Raw genomic sequence first — 22,129 nt, forward strand, 5'->3', positions numbered from 1 at the left:
ATCTTATTTGACCATTACATTTTACATTTACATTTTAGTCATTTAGCAGACACTTTTATCCAGAGCGACTTGCAGTTAGTGAGTGGATACATTTTTCATACCATACACAGATACATTTGAAACGGATTTAATCAAAACAATAATAAACATTTTTTTTTCTCTCAATACAGTCTAATATTGACATACTCTCAACGAATGAACGTTCACTCATTTTGACCCCAGAGCCTCATCCTGCCTGACAGTGAGGAGCTGTCCGCTAATGTGGTGCTGAAATGGTCTAGTGCACAGCTAGAGGAGGGTCAACACTAGTTACAGTGCCTTCAGGAAGTATTCATACCCCTTGACTTATTCCCCCCAAAATTGTGTTACAGCCTGAATTTCAAAACGATTAAATTGTTTGTTTTTTCTCACCCATCTACACACAATACCCCATAATAAGTGTAAACATGTTTTCTGCAATTTTTGCAAATGTATTGGAAATGATATACAGAAATTATCTCTATTCACACCCCTGAGTCAATACATGTTAGAATCACCTTTGGGAGCGATTACAGCTGTGAGTCTTTATGGATAAGTCTCTAAGAGCTTTACATACATGGATTGTAAAATATTTGCACATTAAATTCTTCAAGCTCTGTCAAATTGGTTGTTGATCATTGCTAGACAGCCATTTTCATGTATGCCATAGAATTTCAAGCCAATTTAAGTCAAAACTTTAACTGGGCCACTCAGGAACATAGAATGTCGTCTTGGTAAGCAACTCCACTCTCCTTGTGTTTTAGGTTTTTGTCCTACTGAAAGGTGAATTAATCTACCAGTGTCTGTTGGAAAGCAGACTGAACCAGGTTTTCCTCTAGGAAATTAATAACTTCACCATGCTCAAAGGGATATTCAACGTCTTTTTTTTTTTTTTTGCCCATCTACCAATAGGTGCCTTTCTTTGCGGGGCATTGGAAAACCTCCCTGGTCTTTGTTGTTGAATCTGGGTTTGAAATTCACTGCTCGGCTGAGGGACCTTACAGATAATTGCATGTGTGGGGTACAGAGATGCGGTAGTCATTCAAAAATAATGTTAAACACTATTATTGCACACACAGTGAATCAATGCAACATAATATGTGACTTTTAAGCACATTTTTACCCCTGAACATACATTTAGGCTTGCCATAACAAAGGGGTTAAATAGTTATTGACTCAAGACATTTCAGATTTTCATTTTCAATTAATTTGTAAAGAATTCTTAAAACATAATTCCACATTATGGGGTATTTTATGTAGGCCAGTGACACAAAATCTCAATTTAATCCATTATAAATTCAGGCTGTAACAACAAAATGTGGAAAAAGTGAAGGGGTGTGAATACTTTCTGAAGGCACTGTAAACATACACACTACCCCCTCCCGTTGAGAGAGAAAGCGAGTGAGAGAGAGAGAGAGAGAGAGAGAGAGAGAGAGAGAGAGAGAGAGAGAGAGAGAGAGAGATTCTTCGTGCTGTGCATCTGCGAAGGACTGTTGACCGAGGAGTGGTTTACTTTTTCACTTTGCTTCAAGCACAGTGCATGATTCCGTCCGTGCTGGAGACACTTAGAAGCATCGCTTTCATGAGATTTACTCTCTTCTTACAACAAGGATATATCACAGTAGGGAGAATGGAATTGCGAAAGTTGTCTCGGTTATATATCTTCATTGTCTTTTTTTTTAACACCTCCAGCTCTGCATCCGCCGCCAATCACCGTGAGTATCAGAAGTTGGAAATGAAACCGCGCGCGTTTTGTGACATGCATTTTGCAGTAGTCGTATGAACGAGAAAATATATGTATGCTGAAATGCCCGAAGAAGCAATAGGCTAGCTAATAACGTTGTTTCTACGGATAGATAGATGTAGGCTATAGGTGTAGGGCCATTTGTTGAAATTATAAAGTGAGAAATGTGATTTCCTCGCCCACTGTCGTTTGGCTTTGAGGCATTGTTCTAGGTTGCTCATCTTCAGATGATTCAATCATTTGGCTATCAAAATACCAGTCAGCTATATCATTGTCATAGCAGCATAATTAGCAGTAAAATAATTTTGTTGAAATTATATTCAATCCTGTTGTCATTCACAGCATCATTGGCATCTGTTTTTCTCTCTGTTATGCCTTAATATATAAAATCGACATTCAATTGTATTTGATTTGCTGTGCCAGAATCCCTTATAATGAAGTGTATTAGTCCAATTGTTTTGATATTGTCGTCACTAGAGGTCATTGTTCCTCACCTGAGTTTTTAGCTGGAGGATAAGTGGTGTAATGTGTAACCAAATACAATATATATATATATATATATATATATATATATATATATATATATATATATATATATTTTTTTTTTTTTTTTAATTATTATTATTCATGCATCATTCATTAAGTTATTGAGGGCGCTGGACACTACTAGTATGCTGGTGGTAGCCTATCTGCTAAATAGGAACCAGGTAGAGCTGGGCAATATGGACAGAAATCCATATCACGACTGAATTCTCACAATAACGAAATGTAATGATACGTTTATAATGTGAACAACAGTTTAAAAAAAGAAAGTAATATAGATTTTACCATTAAACTACTACTAATACTTTGAATGTTGTAGCTATCAATTGTCACATTAACAATCAGCCACATTTTTCTAGGAGGGCCCTGTACATAGCTACGGGAAGATGTTTTGAGTGTGTGTGTGTGTGTGGGGGGGGGGGGGGGGGGGTTGAAAAATATCACCTTTATAATAAAGTATTTGTTTCTGTATCCATTAAATGTTTCTGTATCCATTACCACCTCTGTACCTAAGCAATTTGAATGTCTATCCTTAAATATGGGCCTTGGTAATAATGCCCATCTGACGCTAGTGGGAAGTTATCGCCCTTCCTCGGCCTCCATATGTGCTCTTAGCAAATTGTCTGACCTGCTGTCTAACTATGCTAAATCAGAATTATTAATAGTGGGTGATCTTAATCTGGATTGGTGAATGCCAGTATCTGATAGGCTGAACGATATTTGTACTGAGCTAAATCAAATTCAGCTGATAACTAAACCAACTCGCCTTTAAACACCTTGAAAAATATATAGTCTCTTAGATATTATTGTAACAAATGCCCCTTATAAGTTTACAGCCAATGGGATATTTGATAATGAGTTCAGTGACCATTGTCCCATTGCCTGCATAAGAGATGTTAAGCAACCTAAATCTCGCTCAGGCATTATTACAAAGAGAAATTATAGGAATTTTAATGAGCAAATGTTTTTGTCTGAGCTGGGATCAGAGGATGTGAACGGAGCGAAGTTGGCGCGAGGAGTGGCGCGTGCCCAATCTGACTGGCGCGTGGAGTGAGTTTCCCAAAGGCTGGAGCATTGGCCTTCTCGCCCGCTCTAATGTCCATCCAGTATCGTTCCAGTAGTGTTCACTTCACCAGCTCAGGGCACGCCGGCCCAGCATGCATTTGTAGTCTACTTGTGTGCTGCTATAGCCCCTTGCTTTAGCTACTGTCATCTAGTATGCCAAATATTTTCATATGAAACTGATAAAACACATAGGTGAAAAATCAAGATGACTTACAAAAATGAGGGCCAAGAGCAAGAGATGGAGTGCGGTGATGTAGTAACTAAATAATCATTGTGGAATCTGAAGAGACAGGTATCCCAAAAGCATGATGATGTACTTACTACGTGCACATGCTAACAGAAAGGAACTATGTGGGTAGCTAGCTAAGTGTGTCATTGTAGCAAAGTATTTATAAATACAAATCTGATCTCTTAAAAGTTTTGTTCATTTTCATTCTTTTATCTGTACAAAAGGCCATAATTGATTTTGGCCCAAGAGGCCTGGCATATTACCTCTTTCAAGGAGCGTTCTGTTTTGATAGGGTTATTTAGGCCTGTCTACAGAAAAATAAAAAACAACTACGCATACCTGCCTAGTCTGTCAAGAGTGGCCCGAAGGGTGTTTAGCATCCCCAGTGGCTCTGCAAGCGCTGAGAGGGTATTCTCCGCTGCTGGCCTGCTCTCCAGGCACCATCGCATGAGCCTGAAGCCACAGACTCTGTCCAAACTCATGTTTCTAAAAATAAATTCAAAGGCACTGTAGATAGCCTAATAAGGCATTTTTCATTTAATTTGTATTTACACTGAACAGAAATATAAACGCAACATGTAAAGTGTTGTTCCCATGTTTCATGAGCTGGAATTAAAGATCCCAGAAAAATTGTATATACACAGAATACGTATTTCTATCAAATTTTGTGCACAAATTTGTTTACATCCCTGTTAGTGAGCATTTATCCTTTGCCAAGATAATCCATCCACCTGACAGGTGTGGCATGTCAAGAAGCTGCATGATCATTACACAGGTGCACCTTGTGCTGGGGATAATAAAAGGCCACTCTAAAATGTGCAGTTTTGTCACACAACACAATGCCACAGATATCTCAAGTTTTGAGAGAGCGTGCAATTGACATGCTACTACAGGAATGTCCACCAGAGCTGTTGCCAGAGAATTGAACATTAATTTCTCTACCATAAGCCTACCATCGTCGTTTTAGAGAATTTTGCAGTAAGTCCAACCGGCCTCACAACTGCAGACCACGTGTAACCACGCCAGCCCAGGACCTCCACATCTGGCTTCTTCACCTGAGGGATCGTTTGAGACCAGCCACCCAGACAGCTGACGGAAATGTGGGTTTGCACAACCGAATAATTTCTGCACAAACTGTCAGAAACCGTCTCCGGGAAGCTCATCTGCATGCTCGTCGTCCTCACCAGGGTCTTGACCTGACTGCAGTTCAGCGTCGTAACTGACTTCAGTGGGCAAATACTCACGTTCGATGGCCACTGGCACACTGGAGAAGTGTGCTCTTCACAGATGAGTACGGGTTTCAACTGTACTGGGCAGATGCCGTCGTGTGGGCGAGCGGTTTGCTGATGTCAACGTTGTGAACAGAGTGCCCCCTGGTGGCGGTGGGGTTATGGTATGGGCTGACAACATCTTAAAAAGAAAAGGAGAGCCACACACTCTAGGAGCTCAGATGCAATCATTTCATAATTTCATAACCAACGTTTTGACAAGCTGTCTTCATCAGGGTATAATGACAAACACTGCGGGTCACTAGTTTATAATCATGGCCAGGTGTGGCTTGATATCATTGGTTAATTTACAGATATAAATAGAACATATAAAAACATGAATGAATAGCATATGATCATAGATACAATTTGGCTACGTAGGCCTACAAACATTTACTATGAATAGCAAAATCACAATAATCACAAGAATGGCTTCAGATCAAAGACTACATTGAGACCGAAGGGAGCAAGGGTCTTTAAATTAAAGATCCAGGCCGCCTCTTGTTTTAACAATAAATTGGCGAGGTCACCCCCTCTCCTAGGGAGGGTGACATGTTCGATGCCGATATAACGTAGGGACAAAATAGAGTGGTTCGCTTCCAAAAAGTGGGCCGCAACTGGGTACAATTTGAATGCACAGAGATACTGTCACGAGATCCTGAGGCCCATTGTCGTGCCATTCATCTGCCGCCCATCACCTCATGTTTCAGCATGATTATGCACGGCTGGCCCATGTCACAATTCCTGGAAGCTGAAAATGTCCCAGTTCTTCCATGGCCTGCATGCTCACCAGACATGTCACCTATTGAGCATATTTGGGATGCTCTGGATCGACGTGTACGACAGCGTGTTCCAGTTCCCTGCCAATATCCAGCAACTTCACACAGCCATTGAAGAGGAGTGGGACAACATTTCACAGGACTCAATAAACAGCCTGATCAACTCTATGCGAAAGAGATGTTGCGCTGCATGAGGTAAATGGTGGTCACACCAGATACTGACTGGTTTTCTGATCCACGCCCCTACTTTTTTATGTAAAGGTATACAGGGATGAACTGTAACTCAGTAAAATCTTTGAAATTGTTGCATGTTGCATTTATATTTTTCTTCAGTGTAATTATATGTCACAGCCTATATGTGCAATTTATAGACTATAATGACATAATACAACGAAATGTTGTTTAAATGCTGAGCGCTTAATGTCCCTACCAGCCTTGTGTGTCGCACTTGCAAATGCGTCACAATGTATTTATTTGTAAGCTACAGTCTTGAAGTAATTTAAATAATATAGCCTAAATAATTCATTTTCATTCCTTCTTAGGCTCCCTGTCTGGCTCCTGACCTATTTAGAGTGTTTATATACTGTTTAATACGACATGTAGCCTATTTGAAATGATGAGTGCTTCTTAGTCACCTTTTTTCTGTTGTTTATTAAAATACTTTTCATTCAAATCATATAGTTTGGTTTCCATGCTTCTAAACCAAATGGTAGGTCACAAAAATACAATATATAATCAAAAGTATGTGGACACCCCTTTAAATGAGTGGTTTCGGCTATTTCAGCCACACCCATTGCTGACAGGTGTATAAAATCGAGCACACAGCCATGCAATCTCCATAGACAAACATTGGCAGTAGAATGGCCCGTACTGAAGAGCTCAGTGACTTTCAACGTGACACAGTCATAGGATGCCACCTTTCCAACAAGTCAGTTTGTCAAATTTCTGCCCTGCTAGAGCTGCCCCGGTCAACTGTAAGTGCTGTTATTGTGAAGTGGAACCGTCTAGGAGCAACAACGGATCCGCAGCGAAGTGGTAGACTACAGAAGCTCACAGAAGGCACAGTTGAGTGCTGAAGCACGTAGCGCGTAAAATTCGTCTGTCCTTGCAACACTCACTACCAAGTTCCAAACTGCCTCTGGAAGCAACGTCAACACAATAACTGTTAGTCGGGAGCTTCATGAAATGGGTTTCCATGGCCGAGCAGCCACACACAAGCCTAAGATCACCATGTGCAATGCCAAATGTTGGCTGCAGAGGTGTAACGCTCGCCGCTGTTGGACTCTGGAGCAGTGGAAACATCTAGGAGCATCAACAGCTCAGCCGCGAAGTGGTAGGCCACACAAGCTCACAGGCCCTTTCCTGTTTCAGGATGACAATGACCTTGTGCAACATCCCCGTGCACAAAGCAAGGTCCATACAGAAATGGTTTGTCGCGATCCGTGTGGAAGAACTTGACTGGCCTGCACATAGCCCTGATCTCAACCCCATTGAACACCTTTGGGATGAATTGGCCTAATCGCCCAAATTCTGTGCCCGACCTCACTAATGCTCTTGTGCCTGAATGGAAGCAAGTCACTGCAGCAATGTTCCAACATCTAGTGGAAAGCCTTCCCAGAAGAGTGGAGGCTGTTATAGCAGCAAAGGGGGGGACCAACTCCATATTAACGCATATGATTTTGGAATGAGATGTTCGACGAGCAGGTGTCCACATACTTTTGGTCATGTAGTGTAGATTGGGTGTTGGTTAAATTGTGATTTTAATGAATGGAGCGAATTTGGAGCGGCAGTTGTTTTTCCTTTGAGCGAGGAGCGGTTGGAAAGGAGGTGAAGCGCTGGAGAGCAAGCACTGCTCCATGAGCCATGAGCAGGATATCCGATGGCTCAACTCCGCTCACATACTCTGGCTGGGGTTGAGTGAGTGGTGGGTTATGTCAACTATCAATGACTCGGATCAGGCCCTTCATTTCCCTGTTTAATTCTGTTGCAGATAAACATGCGCCGTACAAAAGACTAAAGACCAATCTAATCCTTGGTTTACGCAATAATTGTCTGAGAAATTACAGCAAAGAAATGTAGCTCGGGTTAAGGCTAGGCTGACTGGTTCTACGTCTGATTGACTGTCCTTCAGACATTTGAGAAATAGATGTAGATTTCTGGTTAGAAAAGCAAAATCAACATATTTCTTGATTTGTGTATCGGAGGGTGGTGGTAATCCAGCCAACTTCTGGAAAGTGGTCAAATCTTTGAAACAAAACTCCACCCCCTCATTGCCCCAGCAGGTTTTGACAGCCAGCTTCTGGTCCCGTACTAGACAAAATAGATATCTGTAGTGCTTTTAATAACCATTTTGCTTCAGCTGGCCAACTGTTTGAAAGGATAGTCTATGAAAACGTATCTCATTCCACTATAGCAGTGGTCATCAAGGCATTCCTAGTCGATCACCACACATTTCTGGAAAAAAACAAACAATAAAGCCTTGTGTTCCTATAGTTTTTTTAATTTGGCACTGTTGGCGGTAGGTGCACTTGATTCAGCAGCTCTAGCACCAGGAAGACAAAGTGTTCCCATTTGTAACTATTTCATGTGTCTGAATGTAGAGCTCCGCCTACCTGGCAAACCCTGAGGGCAAATCAAGTGCGAGTATAGGCCTACCGCTGGCCAATCCGATAGCTCAGCTCACCGTATCTGCACAGTTTCCTCGTGCCAGACTAAAAAGAAGCCTCGATCACACAGCCATGTTGATAATGTGAGATTTCAAAACTTTTAAAACCATGACTAGAGAGAGACTCAACGAATACAGCAAAGTGCTGTATTTTTTATGAGTAAGTTCATATTTAAGTTTTATTCAGCACTGTCAACACTTTTATAAGCCATAAAATGCACGTTCTCCTTACTTCCACTCACACTACAACCAACACCACAGCTGCAATGCATGAGTAAAGCAAAGTGTTTCAATAAGCTTACGTTGTTATTATTCACTTTCTCTGGTCATAGAAGTAACAACATGAATTGGTGCATGAGGCAGAAATAATGCAGTGCGACTTAAGTTTCGCCATCAGCTGGAAGACTGTGTCCACTTTTCTCAGTGGAGGGAGGGAGAGTGGAGGGGGACGGTGAGTCGGGTGAGAGGCAGCCTCACCACTGCTCCCACCCTCCCCTCAGATTGGTCATCATATGCAGGCCATCAGTCCAGTAAAAAATAAAAAAGCTAATTATTATGCTCACTCAGCTGTGCCTCACAAGTAATACAACAAATGTTCTATTACCAGTGTGATCATATACCTACAATTTTGAAATATAATTTTGAAATGGTCTGAGAAGAACAACTTTGGCAGGGCAATTTAAGCATAGCCATGTCCTACTGCACAAACCTCTTTGCTACAGAACTGTTTTTAATTGGTTAATGTTGCATAGGCTTACATTTTTTAACACATGTTTAAAAGAAAATCTGAACGGTAGATCTCGGCTTGCATTTGGACTCAGAAAGTGATCTTGACTCAGAAAAGGACCACTGCACTAGAGGTAGCCCTCAGAACAGATTGTAGAGAATGATGCTCTATCTAACAGACTCACATAATTTATGGGCTCCCGAGTGGCGCAGCGGTCTAAGGCACTGCATATCAGTGCTTGAGGCATCACTCCAGACCCCCTGGTTCCATTCCAGGCTGTATCACAACCAGCCGTGATTGGGAGTCCCATAGGGCGGTGCACAATTGGCCCAGCGTCGTCCGGGTTTGGCCGGTGTAGGCCGTCGTTGTAAATAAGAATTTGTTCTTAACTGACTTGACTAGTTAAATAAAGGTAAAAAAAGAAAAAAAGATGTATTAAGTGCCTTGCTAAAAATCGATGCAAAGAAATCAATTCACTTGACCCCTTCTTACTACAGCTCTCTACCCCACTCATTGTTGAACCATTTTTAACTTGGCAATGTGTACCGGTGTTATCCCTAAGATTTGGAAAACGGCACATCTCCTCCCCCTACATAAAGGCGGAGATCCTTCTGACTTAGATAATTAATTAATTAATCTCCAAGTTATCTTACCTAGCCAAGGTATTAGAAGCCCTGACCAACTCCCAGCTAATAAAGTTTTTAACTTCTCACTTTATTCTAAATATGCATCAGTCTGGTTTTAAATCTGGACAGCACTGTTTCAGCCACTATGCTTGTATTAGATGTGTTAAATTGCCTAGGTTATAAAAACCATTGTGCTGCCTTATTTATAGACCTTTCTAAGGCATTCGACACCGTTGACCATTCCCTACTCATTCAAAAACTGTCTGAAATGGTCCTGGATAAGGAGTCTTGCAAATGGTTTAAGAACTATTTGACAGACAGGACACAATGTGTGCTTTCTGATGGTGTCAAGTCTAGTTTCCTCGATATTACGAAAGGTGTTCAGCAGGGGTTGACTTTGGGACCTGTTCTCGTTACTATTTAGATAAATAATATTGGTCTATATTGTATTAAATCCTGTAATATTCATCTGTATGAGGATGATACGGTTATGTATGCCATTGCACCGACTGTTGACCAAGCTATGTTAGAGCTGCTATCTGATTTTGTTATATTACAGAAAGCCCTTGTTGATTCAAAACTTGTACTTAATGCGGGCAAAACTAAATACTGTATAGTGGTCCTCTGTAGCTCAATTGGTACAGCATGGCGCTTGTAACGCCAGGGTAGTGGGTTCGATCCCCGGGACAACCCATACGTAAAATGTATGCACGCATGACTGTAAGTTACTTTGGATAAAAGCGTCTGCTAAATGGCATATTATTATATTATATTTTCTTTAATTCATGGAAAAATTATCAGATGGGCTACATATTCACTAATTGGATGGTTCTCTCATCGAGCAGGCTTGCTCCTATAAATATCTGGGCGTTTGGATTGATAAAGATCTAACGTTTAAAAAAAACATACTGATGAGTTAGTTAAAAAGCTAAGATTTAAAGTGGGCTTCTTTTTTTAGAAATCGATCTTGCCTCTGCATGAACAGTAGAAAGAAAATAGCACAGTCAACTTTCCTGCCAGGTCTTGATTATGGTGACACCATTTCCCAGAATGCAGCAGCCACTACTCTTATACCTTTTAATGCCATCTACCATAGCGCCCTAAGAATTATTACAGGTCACTGTTTTAATACTCATCAATGCATCCTGTATCAGACGGTCGGCCAGACCTCACTAAAGTCACGTAGATCACTTCATTACTCCCTTCTTGTTTACAAAGCTCTGCTCGACAAGCTTCCAACATACCTCACTTCCCTGTTGAAATATAAAAATATGAAATATCAAACCCGTTCGCACGGTCCCGGTTGTCTCCACAAAGTTTGGTAAATCCACCTTTAGTTTTAATTCACCATAGTTATGGAACGCCTTACAAAACTAATTACACCATTATTCCCTGGTGCCGATAAGGTGGTTTAAATGAGTTCACTGTTGTTAAATGAGTTCACTGAAGTGTGCAATTGTTTCAATTGATTATTATGACTTGTTGTAATAACCTGATGTAATGTAGTTATTGCTGTATTGATGTAATTGTTGTCCTCATGGCACCATTGTAAATGAGACACTGGTCTCAATTGGGTTCCACTGAATAAATACAAGTTAAAATAAAATACAGATTTGCAGCCTAACAATAAAATTGCTTCGGGCGGGACCTTCATATATACAGTCATTGGGCCGGACCCCTTTGATTGATTTAATACAATGTTGCACTTCACTAACGATAGCTAAAGTCAAGCCAGGTAGAAAGGGAGGTAGACAGGCGGAGTAGAGCGATGAATGCGATTCAAAGAACCTGCATTTTCATCAGGATATCTTCTTTTTTGAGTTGTCGGCTTTATGTATGTTTACTTAATTGACAATGGAAGTTATAGGCCTACTGCTATATTGGCCTAGCCTATCTCTTAGTGCCATACGCTCATTTCTTTTGCCGCTCACGTGAATCAATGTGTCCATATGGCAGAAGCTGGTGCTCTCGCATTAGTAGAATTTTTACTTTTTGATTTTTATCATTTTCATTCCGATTTGTATTATTAACTACATGAAAATCATTTTGAGAAACTAAAACGTTATTATTTAAATGAAACTGTTCCACGATAAATGAACATATGAAAATCACAACTGGCACGCAGATCGGTAGAAATTGTAAAATTAATTATGAGCTTCCCCAAACTTGAAAGTCACGTGCCGCCTAGGAATAGACCATTGTGAACAGAGCGCACATTTCTTTGTACTGCAAAATTACAACGTGTGTGTGTGTGTGAGAGAGATAACAAGAGGGGTGGTGTTGTAGCTAAGATTGTGCCCAATAAAACTGAGCACAAACGGACAGCTATGCGATCCATCATGGAGAAAAGTGCTCACCTCGATCCAGCACCAGCAGGTGGAAAGCACCAGGGCCCAGCATTGTGTTGCTTACTAGGCTAGTGGGCTAGTACACCTACGTGTTTGACATGGGCTAGATCTGCAAGCCGAGGGCGAGAGAATGCCATGTTCCTTTTTTGATATTGTTCCCATTCCCTTTTTGCCAAGTTTAGAATTATAAACTAATAGAAAATAGAAGTGGAAAATTATTGCAAGCACTGCTCCAGATCACTTGATATCCCACCAGAAGGGGGAGAGAAGAGAAGAGGGGGGAGGGACAGAGAGGGAGCGAGAGAGCCCCGACGTTACTTAAACTAAACTGTCTATCATACAGCAGAGTGTCTGTCCGACTCCAAACCCCCACAACTGAATAGATAACAGCATATCATGAGTGCACCACTTACAAAACAGAGTGTAGAGCTCTCCATGCAGAATGGGGCCCATATATAAATATCCCCTAACCCAATCCCATTATCATTTATATCAATAATGCAACGGAAAAATAGTTTATTATTTCATTGCTACAACACAAATTATTGCTGTTTTACCGTCTCACCACCAGGGGGTGCTGCAGCACCTCCTGCACCCCTACTTCCCGCAGCTATGGCCCTATAGGTTATTTATCCTAATGACTGATAGTCGGTTTATTCTGTGTTGTCCAGTTCTAGAACCAGGCATGACCAAAATGCTGATAGTCTATGATTGTTATCTAAAACATAGAATTGGTGAGTGCTGCTTACTCTGAGAGCTGGAGCCAGTAAGATGGGCAGTTTATTCTAGTGATGTAACCCAGTGAACTGAGCTAAACTGACAGCTGCATGATTCATTCATGGCTTTCTTGTGGTTCTCAAATGTATCCAGTGATCAGGATTGACATGCTGCTCAGAGATGAAATGGTTAGATTCTCCTAGAGAACAAGCAAATGACTGTTCTCATATTTACCTTTGAGAAACAAAAGGAGAAGCCAGAGATCCATCATGGGAGGTTTGTGTGGCCCCTGTGTCAGGTGACAGAGATAATGGCAGCCACATCCTCTCAGAGGAGCATGTCCTCATGCAGTCCTCTATCACAGAGAGATAACAAGGGGGCACTCTTAGGTCTGGTGTCCTATGAATGCTACCGGATCCGGCTCCACAAGCAAATCTTTCATCATTTATACTGAATATTCACAATGTCCTGCATCTATATAACCTCATTCATCCAATGATTACCAGAGTATACTGCTGGGCCCATCTCTTCACATGGTACACATTGAAGCTCAGCAGGCAGTTGGACTTGTTTTATCATTTGTTTTATCTTATTTTTATTAAGGCCAACGAGTTGTGCTTGAAAAGGAAAGTTTCCTGCTGGGAGTAAAAGTGTGATTTTGAAGGTTCAATTTGGCTGGAAACAGCGGGGCTTCCATTACCAGGCTATAAACAGAGGGGCTTTCATTACCAGGGTGGAAGCAGCGGAGCTTTCATTACCAGGCTGGAAACAGCGGGGCTTTCATTACTAGGCTAGAAACAGCGGGGCTTTCATTACCAGGGTGGAAACAGCGGGGCTTTCATTACCAGGGTGGAAACAGTGGGGCTTTCATTACCAGGGTGGAAGCAGCGGGGCTTTCATTACCAGGCTGGAAACAGCGGGGCTTTCATTACTAGGCTAGAAACAGCGGGGCTTTCATTACCAGGGTGGAAACAGCGGGGCTTTCATTACCAGGGTGGAAACAGTGGGGCTTTCATTACCAGGGTGGAAGCAGCGGGGCTTTCATTACCAGGTTGGAAACAGTGGGGCTTTCATTACCAGGGTAGAAACAGCGGGGCTTTCACGGGGCTTTCATTACCAGGGTAGAAACATCAGGGCTTTCATTACCAGGGCTGTCTTTTGATATGACACACTTCACCATGCCTCTGTGGCACATGAGGCTGGTCAGGGGAGGACGGCTCATAATAATGACTGGAATGATGGGAATGGAATAGTATCAAACACAAGGAAACCGGCTGCATGTTCTCGGTGGGTGGATATTTGCTCCAGTTTTCCAGCGATACTATCACAGCTACTATATAAACTGTCACATGGACAACACCATACTATGTTTTATTTGCTTGGATTTTCCGTTCGGTTTCAGTTTCTATTATCTCTTTGAGCAGACCTTTCAGAGTAAATTACATCCCGTTACTGAGGCACTTACTGCAGTACATTTCGTACTGCACCATCCCACAACGCAGCCGATACGACAGCATCGTATTGTCGACGCACGCAGGTGTGAAAGCAGTCCTGAGTCCTCACCATATTCTACAGGATGATTCATGCAAAGCAGGCTCTCACTCAGTCTCTAGAATGGAAGGAACTCCTACTGTTGTAGAGATTCATAAAAGGTCGATGAATTCATCAAGAGATACACGAGGCAGAACACAGCAGTACGAGGCTACCTCCTCCACTGTTTAGACTGAAGTCTCCAGTATGGAGAAAAAGCTCAGCTAGCTAGATCCTGGTACATCCCAAACCGCCATAGGCAATGAATGTTCAAAAGCACCTCACATGAACGGGTCGATGAAAAGTGCATGTATAATAACACGGAAAGGCCTTGGGAGGGAGTAGAAGTATGTCATTCACTCAGAGGAGGCTGGTGGGAGGAGCTATAGGAGGACGTGTTCATTGTAATGGCTGGAATGGAATAAATAGAAACAAAGTCAAATGTGGTTTCAATATGTTTGATGTGTTTGATACCGTTCCATTGATTCCATTCCAGCCATTACAAAGAGCCCGTCCTCCTATAGCTCCTCTCACCGGCCTTCTCTGAATTCACTACACATAATTATCCAATTTCATTTTTCCCCCTATTGATAATGGTTCTGGATTTCCTAAATATATCTGACGTCATGTAATGGACCAATTATTATGTTTTTGTACAGTGTAAAGCGCAGTCGTAACTGTTGCTGGTGATTATCTGGATGGAACAGAGATGGACAGCACACCTGCAGTTAAATGTAGAAAGACAGATCAATATTATCTCCCCAGTGGTATGTTGGATGGCATTTACAGTGAGGGAAAAAAGTATTTGATCCCCTGCTGATTTTGTATGTTTGCCCACTGACAAAGAAATGATCAGTCTATAATTTTAATGGTAGGTTTATTTGAACAGTGAGAGACAGAATAACAACAAAAAAATCCATAAAAACGCATGTCAAAAATGTTATACATTTATTTTCATTTTAATGAGGGAAATATGAATTTGACCCCCTCTCAATCAGAAAGATTTCTGGCTCCCAGGTGTCTTTTATACAGGTAACGAGCTGAGATTAGGAGCACACTCTTAAAAGGAGTGCTCCTAATCTCAGCTTGTTACCTGTATAAAAGACACCTGTCCACAGAAGCAATCAATCAATCAGATTCCAAACTCTCCACCATGGCCAAGACCAAAGAGCTCTCCAAGGATGTCAGGGACAAGATTGTAGACCTACGCCAGGCTGGAATGGGCTACAAGACCATCGCCAAGCAGCTTGGTGAGAAGGTGACAACAGTTGGTGCGATTATTCGCAAATGGAAGAAAGACAAAAGAACTGTCAATCTCCCTCTGCCTGGGGCTCCATGCAAGATCTCACCTCGTGGAGTTGCAATGATCATGAGAACAGTGAGGAATCAGCCCAGAACTACATGGGAGGATCTTGTCAATGATCTCAAGGCAGCTGGGACCATAGTCACGAAGAAAACAATTGGTAACACACTACGATGTGGACTGAAATCCTGCAGCGCCCGCAAGGTCCCCCTGCTCAAGAAAGCACATATACATGCCCGTCTGAAGTTTGCCAATGAACATCTGAATGATTCAGAGGAGAACTGGGTGAAAGTGTTGTGGTCAGATGAGACCAAAATGGAGCTCTTTGGCATCAACTCAACTCACCGTGTTTGGAGGAGGAGGAATGCTGCCTATGACCCCAAGAACACCATCCCCACCGTCAAACATGGAGGTGGAAACATTATGCTATGGGGGTGTTTTTCTGCTAAGGGGACAGGACAACTTCACCGCATCAAAGGGACAATGGACGGGCCATGTACCGTCAAATCTTGGGTGAGAACCTCCTTCCCTCAGCCAGTGCATTGAAAATGGGTCGTGGATGGGTTTTACAGCATGACAATGACCCAAAACACACAGCCAAGGCAACAAAGGAGTGGCTCAAGAAGAAGCACATTAAGGTCCTGGAGTGGCCTAGCCAGTCTCCAGATCTTAATCCCATAGAAAATCTGTGGAGGGAGCTGAAGGTTTGAGTTGCCAAACGTCAGCCTCAAAACCTTTAATGACTTGGAGAAGATCTGCAAAGAGGAGTGGGACAAAATCCCTCCTGAGATGTGTGCAAACCTGGTGGCCAACTACAAGAAATGTCTGACCTCTGTGATTGCCAACAAGGGTTTTGCCACCAAGTACTAAGTCATGTTTTGCAGAGGGGTTAAATACTTATTTGCCTCATTAAAATGCAAATCAATTTATAACATTTTTGACATGCGTTTTTCTGGATTTTGTTGTTGTTATTCTGTCTCTCACTGTTCAAATAAACCTACCATTAAAATGATAGACTGATCATTTCTTTGTCAGTGGGCAAACGTACAAAATCAGCAAGGGATCAAATACTTTTTTCCCTCACTGTACTAAAACACATTGACATTCAACCAAATACCCCCCAAAAAAGGTCACCCACTGATAAAGCCTGCATTGCATGAGGTACTCTCGTGATGGGGTTATTGAATGTTTGAGTTGGCATGGCTTGGCAGGACTGGTAAAGTCCTCATTGCATGAGGTACTCTCGTGATGGGGTTATTGAATGTTTGAGTTGGCATGGCTTGGCAGGACTGGTAAAGTCCTCATTGCATGAGGTACTCTCGTGATGGGGTTATTGAATGTTTGAGTTGGCATGGCTTGGCAGGACTGGTAAAGTCCTCATTGCATGAGGTACTCTCGTGATGGGGTTATTGAATGTTTGAGTTGGCATGGCTTGGCAGGACTGGTAAAGTCCTCAAGGCAAAGGTGCTCTTACCCATGTGATGCATCATTCACTGTGTGGATATACAGTGCCTTCAGAAACTATTCATACCCCTTGACTTATTCCACATTGCATTGTGCTACAGCCTGAATTCACAATGGATTAAGTATATTTTTTCTCACCCATCTACACACAATAACCCACAATGACAAAGTGAAAACATGTTTTTAGAAATCTTAGCGAATTTATTGAAAATTAAATACAGAGTAACTACAATGTTGTTGATTAATCCTCAGTTTTCTCCTATCACACCCATTACACTCTGTAACTGTTTTAAAGTCACCATTGGCCTCATGGTGAAATCCCTGAGCTGTTTCCTTCCTCTCCGGCAACTGAGTTAGGAAGGACGCCTATATCTTTGTAGTGACTGGGTGCATTGATACACCATCCAAAGTGTAATTAATAACTTCACCATGCTCAAAGGGATATTCAAAGTATGCTTCTTTTATTTTTACCCATCTGCCCTTCTTTGCGAGGCATTGGAAAACCTCCCTGGTCTTTGTGGTTGAATCTGTTTTTGAAATTCACTGCTCGACTGAGGGATGTTACAGATCATGTGTGGGGTACAGAGAGGACGTAGTCGTTCAGAAATCATGTTAAACACTATTATTGCACACAGAGTTAGTCCATGCGACTTATTATGTGACTTGTTAAGCACATTTTTACTCCTGAAGTTATTTATGCTTGCCGTAACAAAGGGGTCGAATACTTATTGACATTTCAGCTTTACATTTTTTATTAATTTGTAATATCTTTGAAAAGCATAATTCCACTTTGACATTATGGGGTATTGTGTGTAGGCCAGTGACAAAAAAATCTTAATTTAATCAATTTAATGTAACACAACAAAATGTGGAAGGCACACACAGCCAAGACATCACAATGGCAACAAGAAGTCAACGAATCAGGTTGATTACAATAGATTTTCTTTTTCAGTATGCCTTATTCATAGAGATTCCTACATGTTTCCCAGAAGAATTCAATTACTACTGCGTTAATGAAACAAAACAGGTTTCTCTGTCTTTTGTTATATTTCAAGTGTGGCTGGATGGATGGATGGATGTGGATGGATGGATGGATGTGGATGGATGGATGGAGGCTGTTTTGCACTACCACTGGTGTGTGACTTCAGGGAGCATGTTGCTAATTTGAAATGCAAGGAAAAAAGTATTTGGTTCTTCCAAAGTTTTGATCATCACATTAGAAAGCTGTTCTTGGCAACCTCCGGCTTGTGCTGTAGACGGGGGTTACTTTTAGTACAGGAGTCAACAAATGACTTACCCTTGAATGTAGCCTAACGTATTCAGTGATAGTAGGGATGAGAGGCCTTGCTAAGGGTGTCATTAATGAGGAACCCTATACATCCAGTACATGAAGCTAATGGATGAAGAAAGGGGTATGGTAGTATTAAACCAATGATGTATGTTGGTGTGTATAGGGTACACCTCATTATGTGACAGTATACCCCTTTGTAAAGGGTTGTTTTTTGTTCCCCTATCATACACCTGTGCTTGATCATGTTATCTCCTCACAACCACCCATAGTGTATACTATATACTGGAGGGAGAATGAATCCTCATTTATCACTGTAAATGCATCTCCAATGTTTCTCTGCAGCATGTGTCAACATTGTATTATCCTTGGTTGTTTATCATAAGATATTTAATTTGGTCTGAAGAGAGGACAGCTAACTGGTATTGGTCTATGCTAAAACCAAACAAACAAACAAAACAACAACTTTAAGATATATGATATAAGGCTATTTAGAGCAAAAATTGATTGGCCCCCTGGGAGAGGAAAAATCTATTTGATGAATGTGGCGCCAGTGGAGGCCTTTGCATTTCCAATCGTATCTCTCACAAACTGATGGAACAGCATTCCCAATCTATAGAGTGCACTGAATATGCTACAAATAGCAGTACAGTCCGTAAATTCCATATTTTATTTATTTCTGGTGTTACTGGCAAAGGATTACAAACGCCCACGTAATATTGACCATGCCAATAAGAGACAAATGATGCAGGAGCTTTGTCTGAGTCATAAGAATAACAAGGTATGTTTCCTTACTTTTCCTCTCTGAAGTGGCCCGAGCAGACGGGAAGCAATTTTTTTAACTTGGGAAGACCGCCAAGCATTTTCTGTAAGTAGCTATTACTCTGCAGATTCAACTGATGATACAGGGATTAGGGTGGATCCTGCAAACATTTTGAGCAGGAGCCATGATTGAGCCAGACGGGTAGCTATAACAGCATAGCTTCGGAAACCAAATGGCCAAATTGGTTCATCTGGGATTGGGAAACCTGTTGTCTTTTTCTATGACAGTCTGCCCATCTTTGTACTGTTTCTCCAGACGGTATTGTAAGAGTTATTTCCCAATTCTAATGGAGGGGAGCCTTCAACACTGTGTTTAATGTGAGTGGTCTGGGTGACATTTCCAAAGGCAGGAGAGAGGGCAGCCGTATCAGGCCCACCATCTGGGGCTGCTGGGATATGGAAGCCAAGCTGTCATTCTCGTCCAATGGGAGCCTCTTGGCTCCAGTCTGGTATTCACCAGGGGCCAATCAGCCAGTAACCTCTGGTTTCTTTGCATAGTGACACACAGTGTTGGCTAATGATGAGTTCAGTGTGGAGTCGCCTGTCACACAGAGGTGATGCAACCAGAAAGACTAATCAGGAGAGATATGAATCAAAAGAGTGGCGAAACTACCATGTATGCCAACCTGAAACAAAATAACAAAATGTAGGCCTATCCCATATTTGCTAAATATATCGACTATGTTTCTGAACGGTAATAGCATGGCTTCAATATGGAAATATATTCTTAACATAGCATTCACACAGCTATAGGCCTACTGTAAAACGCATTTGTCTGAGCCATGGACATTCCAAATGTTGTCAATAAGCAAGTTTAATGCCCTATGGAGGGTGGTACGCACATCCGAACTGAAAGAACGGGTGAGGAGAAAATCAGAACTTCACTTCAACTTCTTTAATTCCGGGATGTACGCAGGAAAACGCACTCTGACAGATTATTATAAACACATAGATTCAGGAGGAAGTCCTAGAGTTCCTCCTTTGATTGTCACACAAGCCTGCTACTTGACTGGTTAACATAGAACGGTGGGTAGGCCGTATGTATATAAATGACGTTTGTACGTAGACAGAAAACGATACTCATCTTGTCTGTAAAATGTATCATACAGACAAAGCAATCTTGCAGCTGTTCTGATAGTAAGACAAAAACAGGCCACGGGTGCCTGATGACGAACAACGATGAATTCTAGATGTTGCAGAAGTCAGGCTGTAGTGCTTGGGAAATATTTGGGCAGAGATACATTTTCTCTGAGAACTCCTCTGTAAGCGAAAACCATATCAGTGTCTGTCATCACGTCTCAATTAGCTTTTCTGCCTAAATCAGCCAACTGTCTTTCCTACAAGTTGTCTTTGTTACTACTTCAAGTGTTATTATCATGCTGTTGTTTTTTCAAAGGCCTGATCGCCCCTGGGTATTAGTTGGTTATCATATGTCATAGTCAATAGTTACTAAATTAATATAGGTCATTATTAGTACAAATCATTGCTTGTTAACCATTCGTAACATTCCCCAACAATATCACTCAGTATGTAGAAGTGACTATAATAATATTTAAGACAAACGTATATAAAACATATACAGTACCAGTCAAAGATTGGTTGAGAGAAAGCCTAGAGTGTACAAAGCTGTCATCAAGGCAAAGGGTGGCTACTTTGACAAAGCTGAAATTGCAAATATATTTTGATTTGTTTAACACTTTTTTGGTTACTACATGATTCCATATGTGTTATTTCATAGTTTTGATGTCTTCACTATTATTCTACAATGTAGAAAATAGTAAAAATAAAGAAAAACCCTTGAATGAGTAGGTGTGACCAAACTTTTGACTGGTACTGTATATTATAAAAATCCACTTCTAACAAAACTTTTCACAGGAGCTGGAAAAAGATCCAATATAAAGTGAAAGGGGGAATGTCCACCGTTACTGCTCCCAAATACAGTATACTTAGCTCTAGCCTACCATCGCTGTTGATATGGCCAGTAATGACTTTGCCACGTGAAAGGTAAACAAACAGGCAAATAGCCTACAAGCTGATTCAGCAATGCGGACAGCGGTCGGAATTCCCGCGATTTCACAGTTAAAGTCCAACAAAGAGGAAAGTTGAAGATGCATTTTTTGACCAGATGATAGAAAAACAATAAGCATTCTTTTTGAATAACCATATGTTCCTAAAAAGGCTTCCTACAGTCACTGAAACCCTTCATGCAATGGGCATCGCACATAATGAGTCCAAACTTTTCACAGAAGCTGGACAAAAATAATGTCCAATATAAATAAAAAAGGGTAATGTCTGCAGACTGTTTTGTGGCTTGTGATATTTTAATAAAACATTGGTGATGTACATAAGGCTACTGTGTGTGCCTCCGCTGGCAAAATCAATGTCATAACCAATTGCGTTACCGCTAAGATCAGCTTTTGGTCGGTCTTAAATATCCCTGGTTGCGCTGACTGAAATGGGCATATTGGCGCACGTTTTTTAAGGACACACCTAAAATATTTCCACCTCTCCCACGTCAGCGCATGCGAGCTGATGTGAGATAGGTAAATTGCCGAACCTGGCGTAAGGGGTGAAAAATGCCAGTGCGCCAGTTTTTACACTGGTGCGCCTCCTTACCGCCAGCCGAAAATAGAACCCTCTGTGTTATTTCTCCTTTGTGCATTGATTGAGAATTCTCACCACCAGTGTAAAATCTCTTGAATTAATGAAGTGTGTGATAGTCATGTGATCTGTTGGTCTATAAGTAATCCTACACACGTCAGCCCTCAGATCAGTTATCACTGCTTTCTCTCTGTCTCTCTGAACTGTTTTGCTGCTCACTCTATCGGACACATTATTGGATGTAAAGTGATACAGTACAGCTCTGTGTTTCTCAATCACATGTATCGACCTGCACTTCCTCCAATTCAGCCTGTGTCTGTAGCTAGCCTAGTTGTCAACTGATACCTCCTCAGCCGTAACTCAATGGTTCTGCCAGAACAGAGATGAGATGG

At 41.5% G+C, this 22,129-nt stretch overlaps 1 protein-coding gene across 1 annotated transcript in view; it reads left to right on the forward strand.

Annotated features, from left to right (window-relative positions):
* Positions 1-1,648: 1,648 nt before the first annotated feature.
* Positions 1,649-22,129, forward strand: part of LOC311129071 (contactin-associated protein-like 5) — a gene marked incomplete at both ends in the record, with an annotated part of 110,140 nt that continues 89,659 nt past the window's right edge. Inside the window, one exon of the mRNA XM_084161340.1 lies at positions 1,649-1,733. Within this exon, the coding sequence (XP_084017466.1) occupies positions 1,649-1,733 (85 nt within the window). The remainder of the gene's footprint in view (positions 1,734-22,129) is intronic.

This window comes from Coregonus lavaretus, assembly GCF_964263955.1.
Source record: "Coregonus lavaretus genome assembly, chromosome: 5".
NCBI classification, from domain to species: domain Eukaryota; kingdom Metazoa; phylum Chordata; class Actinopteri; order Salmoniformes; family Salmonidae; genus Coregonus; species Coregonus lavaretus.